The 17,372-nt window shown below is 33.1% G+C and overlaps 2 protein-coding genes across 2 annotated transcripts; one reads left to right on the top strand and one right to left on the bottom strand.

Moving 5' to 3' along the window:
• LOC147078324 (26S proteasome non-ATPase regulatory subunit 8-like) lies at positions 1-11,133 on the bottom strand. The gene is made up of 5 exons (XM_085960529.1): positions 10,997-11,133; positions 8,192-8,367; positions 3,035-3,242; positions 2,550-2,720; positions 1-256 (listed from the first exon to the last, which is right to left on the bottom strand). The coding sequence occupies exons 1-5, from the start codon at positions 11,102-11,104 to the stop codon at positions 122-124; spliced, it is 798 nt and encodes a 265-aa protein (XP_085816655.1). The 5' UTR covers positions 11,105-11,133; the 3' UTR covers positions 1-121.
• A 3,046-nt stretch (positions 11,134-14,179) lies between these two features.
• On the top strand, positions 14,180-16,814 carry LOC147078323 (uncharacterized). Its single transcript, XM_085958680.1, has 3 exons — positions 14,180-14,757; positions 15,453-15,547; positions 16,432-16,814. Exons 1-3 carry the CDS (start codon positions 14,271-14,273, stop codon positions 16,777-16,779), a joined length of 930 nt encoding a protein of 309 aa, XP_085814806.1. The 5' UTR covers positions 14,180-14,270; the 3' UTR covers positions 16,780-16,814.
• The last annotated feature ends 558 nt before the right edge of the window (positions 16,815-17,372 follow it).

Below are 17,372 nucleotides of genomic sequence, written 5' to 3'. Positions count from 1 at the left end.
TAATGTTAAATTATATTTTTTTTATTGCAGCATTATATTTATTAGTGTTTGTGTTATAGAATTAAAAGCAAATAAAAATTACTGATAGAAAATAAATTGTGTGTGGTGGAAAAGGGAAAATCTATACAATCATTTCGAGTTCACTGGCATATGAGATTGTTTGTTCGGCTAACTCCAATGCAGGGAACGGTGTCTTGACTTCTTCCTTTTCTGAGTCAAAGTGGTAGTAGCTGTCATTGTTGAGAGTCCAGTTTTTCTGTAAAATTAAAATAATTATTGCTTTTATCTGTTTTTAATTGAATTGGAATCACACAATTTTTTTCACAGTGCTCATGAAGATGCCCTAACGCACACTTAAACGTCATTGGCGACAAATAGAGTTTGTGATCGATAAATCTTGAGAAATGAACAGAAAAGGCGAATCTTGAATCTCAAGAAATAAAGTTTTGAAAATTGTGAGAATTCTAATTTCATCTAAGAAATCATCAATGAGATTTTCGAGAATTCGAGAAATTGTTACTAGGAAATGGAAAAAGAAAGCTGCCAACCTTGATCTGAAATGGAAACACTCATTGTGTGAAAAAAATTTTGGCACAAGGAAACCAAAAAAGAGGGATACATTCCAGAGACTATGGAACTAGACTAGCGCATAAAAAAAATACAGTTGACAAACAAAAATGTAAAATTCACAAACTCAATAATAAATCGTATTTATTTTTTACCACGTTTTCTTAGCTCGTATTCTTGTTAGTCCGGTGGTTGTTTATCCGGTACAAATCTTGCAATCGATTTTTAACTAACTTCCCGACTAGCTAGACATTTGAAACTTTTAGAATATATCAGAACATGATGCCAATGCATTCTTTTAATACTTTTAGCCATCTTTAAGTAGAATTGAATTCATTTTCAGTTAATTTTGTTTTGTATGAAAAGTTATTTCGGAAGAAATCCGTAATCCAATCCACTATTATTGGTTGCTAAGGGGGTGGTCCTAGCAACTAAATTATTAATATATACATGCGTTACTATGGAAATCAAAATAACATTTCAGTATTCTATGTGTATTTGTTTGTTGCAAAATAGCAAAAAAATGATTTGTTGACAATTGCCTTATTTGTCCTAAATTATTAATACATAGAATTGTCAAGTTTATATGATTCAACAGAAAATTTTAAAACGTGGTATATAAAAAGTTCTTTTCATCTTGTAATTATTATTTATTACATAAAATAGTTTCATACATTAAATACAAAGTAAATATGTAATAAATTTACATAATTTAATAATGTTCGATTTAAATTAAACTTAATATAAAAAATATTTTCATTTAGTGTGTGGCTGTTTGACAATAAACGCACCCGTATACGTAGGAATGGTCAAAAATCACCCTCATCGCTATTATTTCTATTCTTTTCTATTATTTCAAAATCGTGCAAAAAGAGAATCAGGTGAATTTCAAATTCGCAGGTGAAAAATTTAAGCCAGATGAGTTAAAAAAAAAAACATATTATCTCTAATCTAATCTAATCTAAATCTAAATCTAATCATTACTTATACATTAGTTACAAGGGTTTTTGACACATATTATTCTCCAATTATGTAAGATTTATGCTTCGATTTAAGCATGAATGTATCTGTTCTATGTATTTTCTTATGCAGTTTTCATTTATGTGGTGTTTTTCATAGAAAGTATATCGACTGCTTAATCTACAAACTAGCCAACTGCACTTTTGACCAAAAATGACATTTTGTTATAAAGCATGTTTTCTATGCTCACACAAAATTTCAAACTCTTAAAACAGGATGGCTGCCAATGACGTCTTAAGACGCGAACTTTTCCGTGAACGGAACGCCGCTCATACAAAAATGACATCTTTGGACGTCCCGCTTTAAACGGGATTTTAGGATTTTACTGACGTAAATCAATTATTTTAAACATACAAATATGTTGAACACACAATGACATATATTGGGAACATCGTCACATACTCAGAATTGAAACAGAATTCGTTTTTACCACTTGAAACATAAATTGATTTTAATTTTTTATTTCTGTAATAAAATTCGCAGCGTGCAAGGTACCGCCATACTGGCAGTAAAAAGGTTAAACCTATAAATAAATGCGTTATCGTTCTTAACACAAAACACCCAACTGCAGGTGCCAAATTTCAATATCGTAAATTGAACAACTCCGCTCTTTATATAAATTTTCTTTATATATAAAAGGGAAGCTAAAATAGTGTATTAATTAAAAGTGCAGCTTATTTGTAAAAAAAAAAATTCCAAGTGAATTTTTGGAATTGTTAAATTCCGCTAGATAGTTAAATTATTCTTACCTGAACAATTTGCCCAAATGGAGTTAGCCAGTTTGCATATTAAGTAGTCGATATTCCAATATGTTTCACAAAAAATTCTGATCATTGTAGAGACTACTGCGTTTTTCTCAATTATAAAATCTCATCCCCGAAACATTGTTATTACAATGATACGCTAATAAAAATCAACAGTTTTAATCTTTCTGTAATTGATTATAAATTATATTTGCATACCTTGTCACAATAAGATGTCAACGATTGTTGTGAATTAATGTTTAGCCTTCTGGCAGCTTGTACAGTTGACATTTTGTTGTATGCTTTCTCCAAACATGCTCCGATCTCATCTCTTACGGTATTTAGAAGAATATCCATGAAGAAATTGTAGCATTCTGCCGGTACATTGCCCTATTAAGAAAAGAAAAAATTGTAGTGTGGCGATAAATTTGAATATCACATCTTGCAAAATTCATATGTTACTTTTTACAATGTCTGTTTAATCCAGTGCAAGGGTCCAAGTAGTAAAGCGTGAGGCTAAGTTGCACCCAATCAGTTCAATTGCCCTAAGATCAGGCATGTATAGTTCATTCTAACTGTAGGTACATAAATTAAGACAGATACTGTATGTGTACTGAATTTTTGATAATTCACCAAATCGTTGATTAATTGGTACTAAACAATGAGAACTGTGATTAAGTGAATAAGAAATCACTTGAGCTTACTTTGGCAATAAATATTTTATTGTAACTGCCTTCCATGAGGTATTGCTCCAAAGCCAAAGGGTGGCGGATGTACGGGTCGGACTGAATGCATTCGGGTGGCAACAGTTCAAGTTCTGTGTGAAACTCAGCGACACGGTTTTGAGACAACAGGAATAATAAATTGAGACCCAGCAACTGGAATGTGTAAGATGACTCAGGTATCTGGTTCCTGAAAAGAAACCAAATGTAATATTAATGACACTTTCTACAAATTCTTTCACACCTCATAAGATCACTTGTAAAGTTGTTTTAAGTACTCAAAAAATATTTTAAATGTGTAGGAATAAATTATGCGACTAGCCTGAATCATTAATAAATGCTGATAGTTATTATATTTCACTTTTGTTCTATTTTCACAACTTAATATACTCCAAGATCAGTTTCGTCCTTAAGCCAGGTCGCACATACTTGTCTTGACTGCAAAATGTGAAATTTCTCGATGCGATTTTATTGGCATTCACAAACACATATTATAACCAGTGGCGGCTCGTGGATAAGATATTTGGGGGTGCTGCGGTTGATTAAAAATAAAAATAAATGTTTATTTGAATTATATTTTACTATTAACATCATAATTAAATATAAATAATTAATTATAATCTCCTATATATTATTATCCTAAGAGATTTTGGAAAACGCACCATATTTTTTATTTAAATACCATTTTGTTGATTATTAAAGGAATTCACTTCAATTTTTGGAGTCCCGAATCTACTTCAATTTGAATCCGGCACAATCTGATAAAACTCGACACAATCACAGATAATATCATTTTTAAATCGCGTTTTATATCCGTCACCATACATTTTCGCATCTTGCCTTTCGTCTACCGCATGTCTACCGCAAATCGATTATAATGTCACTTAATTCTTTCTATATAATCGAAATTTCACAAATCTAAATTAATATTCCACAAAATTATTCAAATCTGTAAGCGGGACATTGGCGTGCTACCAGTTTTGACAAGAAATAAATGAATATTTCCTCACTAATTAATACGAAAATATAATCTAAAACCATGTCACTGCTATTTATCTGTCAAACTAATAGACTAATGATTGTCTTTTGTTTTCTTTCGCGAGCCACCTAAAACAAGTTCATTTGACGTGTCAGAATTCAAATTTAGAATTTGCAGCAAATAATCGAAAAATGTGACATTTCTATTAGCACCCATAAATAATCAATTTCAATCAAGAAATTTATTGTAAGATGAACATAATTTTAATACTTTTATCAATAAATTGAATAATTTCAGACTTAATAAATAAGAAACTACATTATATAGGAACATATTACGCTCTTCTCAATATTATAGTAAGTCGACGGTGATCTGACAATAGTATCTGTCTGCAGTTTTGGTGAATTCTAGGTTATTGGTGTATTTTGAACAAAATGGTGACGGATCGAATGGAAATATTATTGTTCTACGAAAAAATCCTAAAATGCTCAAATTTGACGTGGAAAATGGTGTCTATCTGCATCGAAGTGTCTAGAAACTAAAAAGAAATATTATCTATCTGCTAGATTTATTTTATTATGACATTGCAATGTCCATACATCTTTAAACGACTGTTTTAGTACTAATATTAAATCATTTCACTTGAAAAATAAAAATAACACTGATACCGACAAAAACAGTTTTTTGAACCCCCTGAAAAATTGGCTATAAATGTCTGATAGATACTATTGTCAGATCAACGTCGAAGTATCACATACTTCCATATATAATAGATAGGTAGTTATCGTGATTCAGTAATAATTGTATTATTTTTACATTTAGGTAGGTAAATGAAATTGATATGATGTTTAATACATGTAGGTAATTAAAAATTAATGATGTTTATATATTTTATGATAATAATTATTGTATATAAAATTACAGTAACCTTTCTTCTTCTTTTATATCATTGGTAACTATTAATACCTACTCAATAAAAATAAAATTCCAATAATGTTTCTTATTATGCATGTTCTTTGCTATTTTATCATTCATCACTTATAAGTGAAATATAATATACGTATAGTGAAATATAGTCAATTATGACATTTTTATTACACAATTAGGTACAATATGTAAGTAGATACCTGCTACTTTTTCCACTTTTTTACATGATAAAAATAATATTTTTTTTATTTCCCCACCCAGATAATTTGTTAAATAATAAACTTAGCATGTTGGAATTTATTCATTAGTATATTAAGTACTTTAAAGAATTTAAAAATAAAATACCATTTTTGTTCCGAAGCAAAGCATATGGACACACCGCTTCAGGGTGGTAATTACGAGTATCTTAAAAGACATTATGAGAAATAATTATTACATTTTTTCAATCTAATGGGATCTTCCCCCATTGAATAAATAAAACGTATTATAACGCAATAATCTAAATGTATGACAAATTAGACTATCCTGTGGTGGCGATGGGTGGAGGTAGGGTGGATCCACCATAGATAGCACAGACTAAACTTTGTCAGTTATACGTATTTGTTTACATTGAACTAACACTACAATTTACAGATGGTGTTGGTTAGTTTTTAAAATTCAATTAAACCCTGGGAAAACCAAGCCATAATACGCATCTGTCTATTAAATATTTAAAATTATGCCATTAAATCATACATCATTTTGGATATTTAATGGATAAAATATTATTTTTAACTACTATTGTTTGGTTCAGGCAGGGTTTAATGAATTATAAAAAACTAACCAACAACGTGTGTAATATTTTTTTCTTGGTTCAACGAAAACAAATAAGTATGAATGAGAAAGTGCAATATATAAACATATTAGATAATGTCAGTGGTAGCAATCGGCGATTGCCAGCTGTTCTGCTAGGCTTATCACTCTGAAGTGGTGTCAGACGATATTGTGAAGGCCAGACTCCAGAATAGACTACGCATACGACCCCAAATTTATATTGGCAGTGACGACTTGCAAATCGTAAAACTGACAAATCAGCGAAATGTCAAACTGTCTGAGGTGAATGAAAATCCATCCCGAAGGGAAAACTATGGCGCCGTCTATGCATACTTCACAATTATATTTATATCCAACACCGCCAAGCCGTCTGCAAGACCTAGCGAGACAGACTGGCGAGAGCCAGCTGGCTCAGCTAGTATTAATAATTATAATAAAGAACTTTACATAAATTGCTTGCAGAAATAATAACAATGTTAATAAATCATTATAGCTATATTTCTTTCCTCGCTGTGGTGCGCCTGCTCACGCGCGACGCAGAAACTGAGAAACACTGAAATCGGACTGTCTGACTCGCAGTGCCGATTAGGCTTCCAGTTGCGAGCACTGCTGCCCGCGCCCTTCCTTCGGCCACTCGAGAATATTCTATTGAAATCGCTACTGCGCAAAATCAAGTACCTACAGCGATGTATGATAATATTATTGGACATTGAATGTATCGATGCGCGGGCGAGCTGATTACACACTTAATAATATTGATATTTTCATATAATATACATAAATTTATGGATATTATAATATTACATTTGTCTCAATTTGCTTGGGGGTGCTGCAGCACCGTAGTGCATATGGTCGAGCCCCCACTGCATATAACTCAATAATATCATCACCAGAGACATCCCGTGGGGGTAAGCAGATTGAGCGTTACTTGGGGGTGCCAGTTACTCGAAGGGCGGCAAATCGAGGAGTATCATTTGGTATATTTACAAAACTTAACTTAACTTAAACTTAGAAATAACGAAAATATCTTTCCATTAAAAAAATCACCTCACTGGTTAAAAAAAATGTATTAACGGCCCACATGCTCGTCGTAGGTCAAAATTGAGTTTTTATTGTATTTTCAAACCATGATCCTGGACAGTCCTTAAACGTTGTAGATAATCTATTTATATAATTTTGAAGCCTTATTATCCTTCATATTTATTTTAAACATTTGATGACTGCATAAAGTATTTTTGTTACATAAAATAGTATTCTTTTAAACCTCTCGCTCTAATGTTTTAGAATATAGTCATATTTCGGTACATGAATGTGCAGTGGTGTTAAGATTTTTTACATTTATTAATTTTTAATCGCATTTATAAAACCATTAGTACAATTTACGATGAGATAATTTTAGTAAAATATTTACGATAAAAAATTATATTGATAATCTCTGTGATCCCAAATTTGACAAGAAATAGGCATTTTATTATTCAAAAAATCGGCAAGATTAACACATTTGAAGATGATTCTAAAGATACTTATTATAAGCTATGTCTTTGACCATTCAAGTGTGATAAACATCTTATGAATAATGATTGCTTTATAATAATTATTGACCTAAGAATAAGGTAGTGTTTTTTTGAAATACGCCATTTCTTTTGTCATTCCCCAGTGGTTAAGCTACAACATACGGCCGTAGCCATAAATTGACAAACTATAATTGAAGTAGGGAGTAAAATGATATTGACGCGCGTGTTTGAACTTGTACCATTTAAAAAAAAATAAAAAAAATTTCGGTTAGGTAAATAAATTTAATTTTGTATGTTTTAGTGGTATATATTTGGTTTTTTTTTTTTTTTTTTAGAATTATTAATAACCATGTCCTTGCTTTTTCGTACAAGGTGGTTGTTAGTAATTTTGAACAATCACAAACACCCAGGCTTTGAGAAAAACACATAAATGTTTTTGTCATGACCGGGAATCGAACCCAGGAACTCTCGGGTGGAAGGCGAGCGCCTTACCCACTGCACCACGAGAGCCGCCAAAAGCATATATTTGGTTAGTAATGTATCCATACAACACATTTCTTAGATATTATGAAGAAAGCATGATAAAAAATACTGTGTAACAAAATGGGGCAGCATTTTGATTGACCACCACACACAGTGTGAATGCAACATTTTTGGTTAAAAAAAACATCTGATGTTACATACAATAAATTTCAATCGACATGGGCCGCATCTTGGCCATTCGTTTTGGCTCAAGATATATCGACATACCATGGTTTTAGCTATGAGCGTGATGTCACTGTCACAGTTGAGTGCGCAGAAGAGAGTTGCAACACTGCTGGCAGTTTTGATTTATGACCATGCTGCAATCAAGACAAATTTAAATGTGCCCAGTTATTCAAATTAGTACTAAAAATAAAATGTTACTTGTAATCGTAGTAATAGCACTTCAATTGGGCCATATATCTTTCATAGACACCAATGTCTTTGACGGCCACCGCCCATAGGGTGCCAATCTCCAGTACATCTCTCGCTATTAATAACTCCTGCGGGGAAGCGTCGCTGCTACTCATCGGCAGGAAGGATATTTCGATCATAGCCAACTAAAAACATAACAAAAAATTATATTCAATATAGATACTGACTTATAATATCACTCAATGTTTCCTATAATTTTTTGTTACACTAGTAATACACGGCGACTTAGTCCGCATGAAATATGGAAATAAAAAGTACACAGAATGAAGAAGATAAAAGACTAAATTTTTATAAATCAACACGATTGGCAATGGTTGCCGTTTTATTTCTATAAATATCCAGGTCATTATCACAATCGACTGAGAGCTCGAGTTGAATGTAGTCGCACCTCACCTTACCGCTCCACCACTGCTATTTGACCTCTTTACTCACTGTTGAATGCAAGTGAGATATTTTCGAGAAATTTTATCTTGTTACATTGGAACCTTTTGAGATTCCGAGATGAAACTCTACTAAATTTGTTATCGACAATCCAGTCTATAAGTCATGCAAGTATTGTCAATATTGGTCCTGTAGTTTTTGAGTTTTAACCATTGATATACTACTAGATGAGGAGTTCCCATACAAGTGTCATTTTAAAAATGTACCACAAAAGATATTACGAATATCGTCTTATAATATATCCTTGTATGTATAATGCGTTAAGACCGTTAACATGGATTCCCGAATTTCACCCGTATTGCCCTGGCTGTAAAACTAAATTTGCGTTCTAGGAATAGTGACCCTAAGGGTTTCTGCAACCCAAAGCATGCAAGCTACCAAAAAGTCATGTCTGAGCGGACAGAGCAAGTCGTCATGCGCTGACTATTAGTTAGAGTAAGATGCAAGCTAGATCGGGCTTACTCATAATTATTGCCAGGTCGTTTTCGAAACAAATATTAAGTGAGCTTATATCGAGTTAAGTCCGCTGATATTAAAACAGTAAGTTTTAACACTGGCCGAGTCGCTGAAAATCGGGCGTCATTTTAAGAAGCATATGATTCATCCAGTAGTATATCAATGGTTTTAACAAAATAGACAAACCTAAAAACCTATATTACCTAAAAGGCAAATATTTCGAGATCACAGGCAAACGATGCGGAATTAGAGACAAACATAAACATGTTAATTTATTTTTCACTTCACAAATTTTATTTAGGTTCTTAGCTTGATTGAGCTATGTGGAGCAATTAATTTCTCATTTGCACTACTTATCTTACAAGCTGAGATGAAACAGTGATATTATTACCGCTCTGTGATTATCATTAGGATTAAAACTATCAGTTTAAAATAGTAAATATGTGTCGCTAGATTTCAAAATCAGCCAAGTCCACCTATAGGTATTTTTGACTTTTTTGTGAATTGCTGAAGAACTACTACTTTCTAACATTTCTGCATTTACGGAATGTGGAACTTAATAATTTTATTATTATATAATTTAGAAAAACACTTACTGAGAGAGTATATCACAACCAATAGAAAAAACTTTTTTGAAAAAAGTAAGCCAACCGGTCGGGAATCGAACCCGGCATCTCCAACGGGTAAACGCCCCAAACTCGTCGCATTCAGCCATTATGCTACGGTAGACATACTAATAGCGACAAATATTTTAGCTATTGGTTATTAAATACCTACCACTCAGCGTTCTTCGAAATCATGCTACTTTCCATTGGAGATGCTGGGTTCGATTCCCGACCGGTTGGCTTACTTTTTTCAAAAAAGTTTTTTCTATTGGTTGTGATATACTCTCTCAGTTAGTATTTTTCTAAATTATATAATGTTCAATAATCAGAATGATATATTCTTAAATCTTGTGAATTATTCGTTTGAATAAAAGAAATAGTTAATTAATAATTTTAAATATTCTGTACTCGAAATAATATAAACTCTCACCCTTGTGACTGTGTACTTGAGAAAACAAAAAGCTGTTTTTCTCCTATTCATCTATTATGGACTTGGCTGATTTTGAAATATAGCGACACATATATCTATATCTTGTGTCATCTATGTGAAAGAAGAAGAATAATCGGTACAAGTCGGTTATGGGGAAGCCAGCGGAAAACATATTTTGAAAATAGCCGATATACTGGATTATTTGTTAGGTTGGGTTAGTTTAGGTTAGGTTAAGTTAAGTAAGGTTAGGTGAGGTTTTCATTATTGAATTCGTGAATTTTGTCAAAATCGGCTGCCAATTAGCGTGGTTCCCGCCTGGCTTTCCCATAACCGACTTGTACCGAATAATCTTCCAATTCTGCAAAATATATTGTTACAACACAAGCAAACGTAGCATAATCTTTATAACATTCTCTATGTATCACCCATCAAAACCCTGATACACTGTATTTAGTGATAAGTGTATGTGATCCTAACCGTTGAACATTAAAAATACTTGCATTTCGTCTAAGAAAGAATTATAAATAGGTAGGTACTGTACCTTTACGTACCTATATTATAATACATTACTGTACCTTTGTTAAGCCTAAGCAACGTCTACATACAGAATGATACCAAAATTAAATATTTCACGGAAATAAAATACAATAAAAAATACTAATTAACAGTGTCATAATTTATTTGTATAATAGATATTTTGTTATTATGAAAATAACACAAAATTATAATATTCAATTGTCACTGTCAGAATGAGTGTGCATTATGAAAGTGTTCAATGAAAAGTAAATAATACCATGTTAAATTATAGACAATAAAATGTACCTCCAATTTTTGAAGAATCTCCCCGCATTTATCCAGCTTAATATTACGCTTGTCCCACTCATTTTTCAATGATTTGTAAAGTGTAACAATTTTATCTAACGCCGCCATAGTTAGCTTCGATTGTTTCAATTTGAAATGAATTTGACAGTCATTGCAAAGATTGCCACACTCACACAAAAATAAACCTCACACACTCACATAATATTATTATTTTAATTCAAAAAGAATAAAACAAATTTTATGAAAAAAGTAATCACAGGAGTAATGTTTTTTTAAAGGATTTTGTGGTTCTTCGCATTTCTGGTATATCCATTTTATCATTATATATTTTTTTTTTAAATCTGGCAGTTCCAAAATTACGTCAACTTCAGCCCAGTGCTACCATTCGTACTATAATTATTATAGTATCTGTACTAAAATGTTGGTCCGCATACTATGTACGATATAAAACAGGACTGGTATTATAGAACGCCCAAAATACTTTCATTTTGAATATCGGAAAAAAATACGTAAAAAGTACTATAATTTCGCAATATAAGAAGATTTGGAGAGCTTGGAAAAAAATTGCTTGAAAAACGTAAAAAAATCCTTCACTTTGGTTCAAAATGAAATTTCTTGAATTCTGAGGATTTTTGGTCCGAATAAGTACCTTGATAAAAAGGGGTCTCGGAGTTTCTCAAATTCTTCGTTATTTTTTTTTCTTAAAAACAAAAAAACCTTATACATTTTCAACAGATGACAACGGGTACTATATTTTTTCCCCAAATACTATAATTTTGGAGGCTCTGTACTATAATTCTACTTTGAAAAGATGGCAACACTGCTTCAGCCAGTGTTGCCAACCGTACTATAATTTTGGTCTGCGTACTATTTACGATATAAAACAGGTATACCCAAAATACTATAATTTTAAATATCGGAAAAAATATGTAAAAAGTACTAAAAATTCGATATTTACGTACGATAAATTGGTGCAAAGTACTACAATTTTGCAATATAAGCAGATTTGCAGGACTTGGGAAAAAATTGCTCGAAAAACGAAGAAAAAATTAAATTTCTTGAATTTTTTGGTGAGTATTTTTGGTCGGTCTTATCCTCTTGAGACCCGAGATAGAACCAGTCACGAGAAAAAATATTTGTGCATTTTTCTGTTCAATAAATATTATTAAGATCACAAAAAAAAATTAAAAATATTTTTTTTACTATATATTAACTAAAATCCACTACGTGCACGTGAGTGCATCTCAGGTCACAACAGAGTACAATATTGGATACAGTACAAACAATGAAATGAAAGAAAAACAATGTGATATCCATATAATGATACAATTTTATTAGAAAAATAATACAATAATCATAATAATATAATGGTGATTGGATAATTATATTTATTTAGATTAAAAATATAGTACAATAACGGTCAAAACCCTAAAACCCACATTAATTAGGGCACTTCAGGGAATAGGTTTAGGGACAACCATTCTTTGCTTTAGAAGTAGATCTGTGTTTACTCGGTGTGTTATGGAAGCTAATGGTGAAGAGTTTCTTGGATGACCTTGTATCGATGATGATAATGATGGCTAAATGACTTTCATACCAAATCGTAGGGTTTGCAAGTCTGATTTTCCATGACTATGAAGTATTCCAATCACAGTGAATATTTTCTTGTCTATAAGTTTGCATGTACAATGAGCAAACAATTTCATGTCCATGTCCAACAAGTCCATGTCCACAGTGGTCAAAGATCCTCACAGTTTACATGCTTGATGTCCTGTGAAAGCAAACACACCACTGTGAAGATTAATGCGGCTTATCGACTTGTAATCAGTATTTTACAACAGCTGACTGAGTGATGCATATCGTTCTTCGTCTTCTTTGAATCATAACACGTATTGGCCTGAAATAACGAATCGGTGAGGTTGAAGCTGGTAAAAAAGTCATATGTGTAGACGTACAAGGGCAGTTGTTAGGAAGCCAAAGTAACATCACAGCGCTAGCATTGAGATTGTATCGTATCTTCATCAGATAGGTAGGATTCACTTTCCCACAAGGAGAATAATTTATAGAGCAATTGGAGTCCAGCACCCAATAAACCATATATGGCCATGAACTGAACTCTTCAGCTCAGCATCATTCGTCTGATTAGGCTCAGCGTACTGAAACAATAGAAAATACAATACTATGAATTAATCGATACATTTATTCCTATTTATTAAGTACTCAACACCAGGAACATAAATACTAATGGCCAATAGTATTAATCACTAGGCATATTAAGTATATTAATTATTCTGTCCATGGAATCCTCAATATGGAGATCACAAAGCCCTTTCAAACTGTATCAATTTAATTGGTACCTACTTAATTGATTTTTGGCAGTGCATGCACTTGCCTAATAAAATGATAAGTTTGATATTTGTGACTAAATGATAAATTAATATAATATGAGCATTGATACCTTATGGTTTCATAAGCCAGGATAGGATCCTGGATTGTGATTTTAGAGGATGTATCTCAGCCTCTAGCAGTGGGTCAAGTTCACTGCTTCTCCAGGATAAAGTCATCATCTGGCCCCAGGACATGAATGTGAACATCATTACTATCGTCAGGGTTATATCCTCCACCAACTTCGACATCATTATCATTCAAAATATCACCAATATGCTGGCTATTCAAGGATTCGTCTAAATGTAAACAAAAAACATAACCTCAATAAATCAGATATACTAATGTCAAAATATATCACTCTAGACCTGGGTTACACATGTGTGTACCGAATTTTGAAACTATGATTATAATATTTTACTAAAGTGTAAAAATAATTTAAAGTATACGGAATATTACTATGATTCATTGTGAAAGTAAATACATCATTGGTTTTTAATAGAAATAAATATTAATATTTAATTAAAAGCACTTACTTGTCAGAGTTGACTTTTTAGCCGCCATTTTTGTCTTGTGCAAATATCCATAACTTCAAAGTCAAAATAACAATTTATTTTAAAACTACATAGGCTAGTGTTTTGCTCTAGTGGTAGAAAAATATACTATCTATACCACTGTAGTCAAATGCGGTTCAAGTATCCATTCAAATCATTGCTAAAAATATTTAAATAACGTCCACATATGTGTACCTCAGGACGCAAGAGGTTATGCCGGCGCTCCATTGGCACGCAAGTCAGACGATTTAGAGTCTTCGGACTTTTTTTTCGCGTGGAGCACCCCAGGTCTGCGGACTTTTTAATCCGCAGACCAGGCTCGTTGGATTTCAAACATGTTTGATATTTTACTCGCCGAGCCGCTGAAATTCGTACGTTCACCACGCTTTACCGTCACATTATTTATATCTATGCCGACGGACGACAGCGCCATCATTATTTTACTGTCATTCAAAGTGTTCGGACATCTCACATCGATAACAACAATGGTAGATCTACGAGTGCATTCGAAAAGTTTCTTGGAAGATTTTATTAGTTGTTTTAAAGACAACCCATCGTTGTGGAAGACGACCAGCCCACTATACAAGAATCGTGATGCCAAGTCCTTGGCGTATGCGGAACTTTTGGAGATTTTAATCAAGGTGGAGCCGCAGGCAAGGGTCGACGATGTTAAAAAGAAAATACAGACATTGAGGTCGGGTTACAGAAAGGAGAGAAATAAAGTAAGGACATCATATCGAAGCGGAGCCGGCACAGACGCAGTTTATCTACCCAAACTGTGGTACTATAAAAATTTGGAGTTCTTGAACGACCAAATGGAAGGTACGTAGGAATGCTTTAAAGCTATTTATTATACACGTGCAGATTATGAAATTGTCGTACCTAGCTCTGAAAGTGACATCGCATTAGATTAGCTACTATTAAGCAATTAAAACATACAGCTATGAATCATTTCTAGTCACAATAAAATTATTTATTCTTTGCTGAGGTAGGTAAGAAATAATAATATATAGGTACGATCATGGCGGTGGAAGCGCGGCTTATTGAGTCGTGGTCGGGTCCCAGGTTCAAATCCTGGGTCTGACAAGTACACATTGAATTTCAATTTGTGTATGAGTCAGAGTATGGACCTAATATGTTGAGCAAGTGGCTGACATCCATTTCTCGTAAAAACAAAATCTGTCAATACAAACCTCCACTCCGTGGAGGTCCATATTATGATCGGACATGGTCGAAAGAAGAAGAAAAGAAATGATCATAAAATCAAAAATCGCTCGAGTTAGGTTCCTTCAGAGACAATCAATAAATCGTCAATCATCAATCAAAATTAATGGTACAGTTTGGTTATGAGGAATACAGCGGAAAACACATTTTGAAAATACCCGATATACTGGATTACACCAATTATACCAATATCAATATTAACCGTATGAAGGAATGGGTACTTAGGGGAGAGATAATAAAAAACAAGTTTGAGTATTATGTTGTATTTTAACAATTTACATTTTGTTTTACAGAATCGAGCTCAATATCCAGCATGGTGGACGATTTGGAAAACATGTCTCCTGATGAGAGTTACTCCAACTCGTTAAACAACGAAGATTGTATTGAGGTAAAACATTTTAACTAAATTGTTACATTGGTTTAATTTATCTATTGCTTATCATACTTTCTTGCCATGTGACAGCCCCGGTAGTATTAAAATATTTTTCGAAATCTCCTCGCGCTTTCTTAGCATTGGCAGTCGAGTTCCGATTAGTCGTTGCTTCCAAAGGCGCTAAGGTGTCCTGTGACCTCAGTCCGAGCTCTATTAAACCTGTCCCAGGATTTTCCCTATCAAGGTCATGAGAAGGAGTATAAGTATGTGTTGATTTGCGACGAAGAAAGTTGTGCAGCACACAGCAAGTTAATACAACTGTATTGATATTTTCAATTTTCATGTTTATTGGAGCTTGAAAAATGCGGAATCTAGCAGCTAAAATGCCAAAAACATTTTCTATAATTCGCCTGGCTCTGCATGTCCGATAATTATATATTCTTTTACTGTGATTCAATTGCCTTTGTGAATACGGCTTTATGAAATCGTTACGTAATGCAAAGGCTTCATCGCCAATATAAACAAATGGCAGTGTATCAGAATTAGCAGTAGGTTTTTTTGGTGCAGGTATTTTTAATCTGCCTTCGTCTAAACGTATGAAAAAATCAGATTTTCTCAGTACGCCTCCATCAGAAATACGTCCATTTGTTCCAACATCAACATAAATAAATTCATAATTAGCATTTGCAATCGCCATCAAAACAATGCTGTGGAAATGTTTGTAATTATAAAAGTGGGAGCCGGCGCCTGCAGGTGGCACGATTGCAATGTGTTTCCCATCAACTGCGCCCAGGCAATTTGGAAATTGCCATTTACTATTAAATTCTTCTGCAATCGTCTCCATTTCTTCGTGCGTATCAGGGAACTGCAACAAAAAATAATCAACATTTTATTTACAGATAGAATATTCGCCTTCAACATCCACGTTGTCGACTACTCCAAGGTCGAATCTCAATAGAGCACCAGAACCCCCATCGTTCAAACGAAAAAAATCGAATGATAGCGCCAACAAAGTGTTAGAATTAATCACCGACAAACTAAGCAAGACTGAAGATGAATTTGATGTTTTTGGCAAAATGATGGCCATGAAACTACGATCGATGTCACAGGGACAAAGATTGCTGGCCGAGAAGCTGATGCATGAAGTTGCCTTTATGGGACAAAGTGACAAAATAATGCCAGCAACTACTGTTCATACTCAACCAGTTTATCGTATATTAAGCAAAAATGTACAAAAGCCGGTATAATAAATTAATGTTTTTTGTATGAATAAATATCTTGTAAAAATATTTGTTTTTTTGTTTGTTTTTATGCCTATAAACCTTAGCTTAAGCGATACAACAAATGGTAAGTATTTGAGCTATGTTAGCAAACCTATATTATTATGTGGCCTCATTTAGAAATCAAATTCCATGCTTGCTTTTCGAAGAATATGACTAGTATTACAATACATTCAACAGGAATAATTAAGCAGCTTGCTTACAGCCTATATGGAGAGTCCTGGCTAGGTACAGCATTCTAATGGTCTATTGAATATTTAGCATGTCAACGATGGCCTTATTTGTGACTATATATATACCTATCTCAAATGCATCTTGTCTGCCATTCTTATGATGTTGCCGTCTATGATTTATATAGGTAAAACAATCCACTAAACGTTCACTTTATAAGACCAACCAATGTCTACTTGTTAATGATATATTTGTAAATTTGCCCAACTTTATTAGATGACGTATAATATAATACACACCTTGAAATATTCTCCTTTCAAAACGTCAATGATGACTTGGCAAGTTTCGGGAATTATCTTGCCCAGAGTTTGTCTTCCAATCGCAGTTCT

This window comes from Rhyacophila brunnea, unplaced genomic scaffold, assembly GCF_057557595.1.
Source record: "Rhyacophila brunnea isolate RB1 unplaced genomic scaffold, BYU_Rbru_1.0 scaffold_11, whole genome shotgun sequence".
Lineage (NCBI taxonomy): Eukaryota > Metazoa > Arthropoda > Insecta > Trichoptera > Rhyacophilidae > Rhyacophila > Rhyacophila brunnea.
The sequence above is the reverse complement of the archived record's forward strand: the minus strand, read 5'-3'. Positions and strand labels throughout refer to the sequence as shown.

What these genes read in the sequence shown, in the direction of transcription:
- LOC147078323 (XM_085958680.1), top strand. Translation starts at nt 14,271, where the DNA reads ATGTTTGATATTTTACTCGCCGAGCCGCTGAAATTCGTACGTTCACCA. An exon ending in CTTGAACGACCAAATGGAAG is followed by an intron (nt 14,758 to 15,452) that starts GTACGTAGGAAT and finishes TTTGTTTTACAG; the next exon opens with AATCGAGCTCAATATCCAGC. An exon ending in ACAACGAAGATTGTATTGAG is followed by an intron (nt 15,548 to 16,431) that starts GTAAAACATTTT and finishes TTTTATTTACAG; the next exon opens with ATAGAATATTCGCCTTCAAC.
- LOC147078324 (XM_085960529.1), bottom strand. Translation starts at nt 11,104, where the DNA reads ATGGCGGCGTTAGATAAAATTGTTACACTTTACAAATCATTGAAAAAT. An exon ending in TGCTATTACTACGATTACAA is followed by an intron (nt 3,243 to 8,191) that starts GTAACATTTTAT and finishes GTTTCTTTTCAG; the next exon opens with GAACCAGATACCTGAGTCAT. An exon ending in TGACATCTTATTGTGACAAG is followed by an intron (nt 257 to 2,549) that starts GTATGCAAATAT and finishes TTAATTTTACAG; the next exon opens with AAAAACTGGACTCTCAACAA.